The sequence below is a fragment of the Alligator sinensis genome, unplaced genomic scaffold (genome assembly GCF_000455745.1).
Source record: "Alligator sinensis unplaced genomic scaffold, ASM45574v1 scaffold135_2, whole genome shotgun sequence".
Classification (NCBI taxonomy): Eukaryota; Metazoa; Chordata; order Crocodylia; family Alligatoridae; genus Alligator; species Alligator sinensis.
The window spans coordinates 1,015,486-1,020,565 of NW_005842067.1; the positions used below are offsets into that span (position 1 = coordinate 1,015,486).

At 46.1% G+C, this 5,080-nt stretch overlaps 1 protein-coding gene across 8 annotated transcripts in view; it reads right to left on the minus strand.

The window, feature by feature from the left end:
* ARHGAP26 (Rho GTPase activating protein 26) overlaps positions 1–5,054 on the minus strand; it is a 332,594-nt gene extending 327,540 nt beyond the window's left edge. For all 8 annotated transcript variants that reach the window (XR_003094019.1, XR_003094020.1, XR_003094017.1 and 5 more), the window contains exon 1: positions 4,901–5,054. Coding sequence is in view for 3 of the 8 variants with exons in the window: in XM_025204032.1 (XP_025059817.1) it covers positions 4,901–5,054 (154 nt within the window). In the remaining 5 variants the exon portion in view is untranslated. The remainder of the gene's footprint in view (positions 1–4,900) is intronic.
* Positions 5,055–5,080: the final 26 nt, after the last annotated feature.

A 5,080-nucleotide genomic window follows, 5' to 3' on the forward strand; every position in this document is an offset into this window, starting at 1 on the left:
CCCAGGAGAGCTGGTGAAAGAAACCAGGAGAGAAAAATTTTCAAGAATCTGGATTTGGAGGATATGACTTGTATCTGTTTAGACCAGGTCAATCTTTCCCAATACAGAGTGCTTGACAGTGTTCATTTCAACAAGCAGAGTGGGCTGCATGATGAGACTAACCTAGAAAAAAAAACCCAAACAGAGTAGGAGAGAGCTCTTGCCAAGGGCTACCTTGTGGCCTATATATAGAGCCATTTAACAGGGCTCATACTTGGGGCTAAATGATTCCAGGCAGTTACAGCAGAGCTGCCAGCTGAATGCAACCCTTTCATAGCAATCGTCTGGATCACCCACCCACCACCACCCCCCTTCTGCAGCTACTTATACCACTCCTGCTGTCAGAGATACCTGCCATGTAAAAAAGCACAGTACATCACTCAAGCTCAGTCACCAAGCATTTTATGCCACAGGATCTCATACTAACACCCCTCAGCCTCTTATTTAACTAGCACAGCGCTATACCCTGCCCCCTAGCCAAGGTTTACTGCTGTTGTCATCCCGGTCTGCTTCACAGCTCATCATCGCTCGACTCAGCAGCAGGTGACAAAAGGAAAAGTAAACAGAACAAGACACAGACCTATGGGGAGAGCGCAAGAGCGTGCAAGAGATGATGCTGGGGCAGATATATTTCTGCAGGCCTCCAACCGAGCCCTCAGCCAACAAAAAGGAAACATCACATTTAGAATAAGTTATATGACAAAAGAATCTAGCTTGTATTTATATCTTACAGAAAAAGTGTATTGTAATAAGGGTGAAACACTAACAGACACCATCGACAGCAAGTTCTACTAAGACCACCCCAATGGTTCTGCCAAATACCTCTCCTGATGCAGGATTTCCACACGGTGCTTTAGTGGCAGGTTATAGACAAGTAATTACATGACCTCAAAATGCCGGCTCATGCTGAATGCCAGGAACTAGTGAAGCCATTGGATTTTTCACTTGGAAAAAATTTTTACTTGTGCTGACCTGAACAAATGGGGTCATAGGTTAACAATAGCCAATGTAACCTACCTTGGAAGGTTACAAAATCCCTGTGCTTAACATAGGCCAAAATGGTAGATGCAAGTTAAATCATCATAAAAGATGTGGCTATAGTGCTATAACCCTTATGGAAAAAGCTAGGAGCCATATTCTATTCTCCATCACAACAGATTGACTCTAAATTTCCCTAGTGTTACTCCACTGACTTAGCCTCATCTTCCGATTACCTTGGTGTAAGTAATTTAAGCCACTTGAGGAGCTATCACTTCAAAGTAGCAGAAAAGAAGAGACGCAAGGAGAAAGTGTGCAAACTGGAACTGCTACCCATCCAACCTCTGGGAGAATGACCCTGCCATTCTGTGAGAGCTCCTACTTTTCCTAAATCCTCATTTTGTAAAGTTGACACCAAATGCATGTTTAATTGAGACACAAGATTCTTTGGGTAAATGTGATATCTTTTAATAAGACCAACTAAATAGTTGGGAAAATTGTTCTTTGCAAGCTTTTGGGCACAAACACCCTTCTTCAGGCATAGGGAAAGTCTTTCACTGTAACCCACTTCAGAATGATCTCAGGTCTCCAGCAGATAGCACAACCCCAATCTTTATTTGGAAGCATGCCAGGGGAGGCATTTTACAGGCAAGGCCTTTGAAGAATTCAATATTCAGTAGCTATGCAATTGTTCCAACCTATTAGCACACGTGCATACATACACACAATATACCTACTAGCATGATGCTATTAAATGCAGTTAGTCACATAGGCTCTGATCCAAAATCTAGTGAAGTCAATACACTCTCACCAACTTCCATAGATGATGAATCAATCGCAAAAAGTGTTTAGTCATACTCTTGCCCAATGTAGAGATGAAATCCTGGCCTCACTGAAGCCCATGGCATGAACTTCCAAACATTTCAATGGAACTAAGATGTCATCCAAGGCATTTATTGAGCCACAGCTAGAAAGCAATTCAGTCATAAAACATTCTTATCTACAGAAATATTGTTGGCATTATCTTCCTGCCACAATTCAGATACAGTTGCAAAGTCTTCTTATCACTGTGTAGGCATGTAGCTGGGCTTTGTTGCTAGTGGACTGGAATGATCACAACCGATTTCAACAAGGATGCCAAGGATTACAAGCTAAGAACAAGCAAAGCCAAGTGCCACATCCTGGAGAAGCCCATGAGTGTACACACCACTGGAGAAATGCAAAAACACAAAAAAAAAAAATCATATTAATTCACTGTAACAAAATATTTGTGTCTCAGCATGATCCTGAAAATGAAAGTGCAAGTATTCCTTGGTCAGCCAGTCTTTGTTAACAGACTCACTGGAACTGCAGTTTGATTAATCCAGCAAAGTGTAAAACTACAATCTTCTCTATTCCACTATTTGACTGCACTAGAATATACTGGCTTGGAGAACACCCCCCCAAATAGACTGCTTGTGTCAAGCAGGAAAATGCTCTATTACATATACAGAGACAAACATGGCACTTTAAGACATCGGATCTCAGCCCTAAAGAATAAACATTGTCCAGATACTTTAAGACGTGAAACTCATGCTGTGGATGCAGTGCCTGAAACACAGAACCTCTAGGGTAAGATTTCAAGCATAAAGGAACTGAACATTTGTAGCTCAGAATTTGACCCGAAGGAAAGAAAGAACAGAAATAAACCCCAACAGCTGCAGCTCACTTATGAAGAACCCTTCAGTGACAAACCAGCACGCACAAGCAATGAACAGGAATGTCACCTGTCCTACTGGAATGGGTGATCCCATTCCAAAATAGCCCATGGAGCAGGCAGGATACCATGTGGCAGTGTCAAGATGCAAGATGACAGCATCATTGAAACACATACTAATACATCCTACAGGAAACACAGCCATGAGGGATGGATATGGAAAGCTTCATCCCAATTGTGGGGATGGAGGGGGAAAAGAGGAAACAGGAGCAAAGTCTAATCCAAAAAACAGAAGTAAAGGAATACCATTTAGATTACAAAATCTCAGCAGTGTGCTTAAAAAACATGAAAGAAGACTCAAGTCAACCAGTGAAAATATCCATAGTTTAGGCCATTCTAGAGTAGAAAACAAAAGCTACTTCTAGAAAACAAAAGCTACTTTATCAGAGAAGTTACATAAAGAAAATGGCCTCTCCAGGTCCATAGTCTAACAGAGTTTAGTCCTGCCTGCATAGCTAAGCTCCAACCCTATTCTAGCTATGTCACCAACCCAGCGATGCAACGGGTCTCAGCAAAACAAGTGCACCAAAGTTTGGTCCCAGCTATACAAGCAAAACTAAGCAATGATGTGATCTGATCAGAATGGGATAGGGCAGAGTAGAGGGGGAGTGGGGGAGCTAAGATCAAAATACAATGTTCCCTGAGCTGGTAGCGTTGTGTATTGTAAGGTGGACAACTGACCCATTTCCAGCATGGAGAGAAAAAGTGAGCCAGCTGGAATGTCCAGGTTTGGTTCCCTTATTTTGTAACGGAGAAAGGCAAATAAGAGCCAAGAATATTTAGTTGTCTTAACCCAAAAAACCCAATTTTCAAAGACAGACCTTAGTAAAAATCCCCCGCTTCACTTCGTATAAGCTGGCTGCAGGAGTACAACAATGAAATGTGAAGACTGAGCCAGCAAGGAAGCTACAGGGCAGGTCCAAGGTGAATGACACTAACTGTACAAATAGTCTAGATCTATTCCAACCATGCAATTAGTCCAATAAAAGATATCACCTACAAGAGTCCTTGCCTTTATACATAGAAGGCTCGTCTAGCAGCTACCTGCAGCACACGGGGCAGCAGCATTACCAGCCTCCTTCCCTACTGAATCCACACTTCAGAACAGGGTTTGTTATTTCAAATAAATATTTGGTTGAATTTAAAAACACACGTACAAAGCTGATAATGCTTTGCAGGCAGACAGTGCAGCAAGGCTCTGCCCTTCAAAACAGGTGTCAAAAGGCACACAGGTAACAGGTTTGGCATTTTGCACACGTTAGGGGAACTATCTGTACACGCGTCTCTCAAACATACAGATGGAAGAGCAGCACCACCGACTCCTTTTCAGGAGGTAAGAAGCACCTATGGAGGATGCATCTATTCAGCACTAGGTCACAGGCAAAACAAAAAACAAGTGATGTGCTCAGAGCGCTCTCGCCCTGCTAGACTGAAGGAAAAGCTATTTCTAGCCAACTCTCAGGCATGCAAGCAAGGTCCCACTGCAAGTAGCAGAACGCAACTAGCAACGTTGCAAAATGCATGCAATATCCGCGCAGAGAACTAGGTCCTGCGAACAACGGGTGGATGGCATCCAGCCCAAAGATAAAGGGTCACAGAGCCACACCGCGCAACACGCTTCTGGGGCGAGAAGGACACGGTCCAATGCTGGACCTGCCCCTCAGAGCAATTTTTCACCCTGCCAGAGAAGTCGGAACTAGAAGAGCCGCGTTCACGATTCTCCGCATCCGTTTGCTTAAATCGCCTGCCTGGAAAAAATATATATTTCTAGAGGCAAAGCTTTCCCTCCCCCACTCCAGCACGAGCGGAGACATTTGGGGGGGAGCGACCGACCGCGCAGCGCCCTGCCAGAGCTGGGCGGGAAGATAAGCGTCCCTTTCAAGGAGCAGGCGACCTGCGCGCCCGCGCCGTCCCCGTCCCCCTGACCCGGCCGAAGCGCAGGGCCGGCGAGGACCAGCACGGCCCCCTCCTGGACGGGCCAGGGGGCGGGCGGCTCACCTGCAGCTGCCCCCCACAGGCACCTCGCCCGGCCACGAAACCCCCAGGCCTGGCTCAGGGTGGGCTGCCGGAGACCTGGCAGGGCCCCAGGCCAGGTGCAGCCCCCGCCCCGCCCCGCCAGCCCCTTACTCTTGAGCGCCGCAATGAGCGTCTTCCCGTCCTTGAGCAGCTCCTTGATGAACTTGTTGGTCTTGTCCAGCTCGGCCTCGTGGGACTTGAGCGTGTCTCGGAACTGCGGGCTGTCCAGGCAGCAGTCGCTGAACTCCAGGGCAGGTAATCCCATGGCGCCGCCCGCTGGACCTGCGACCT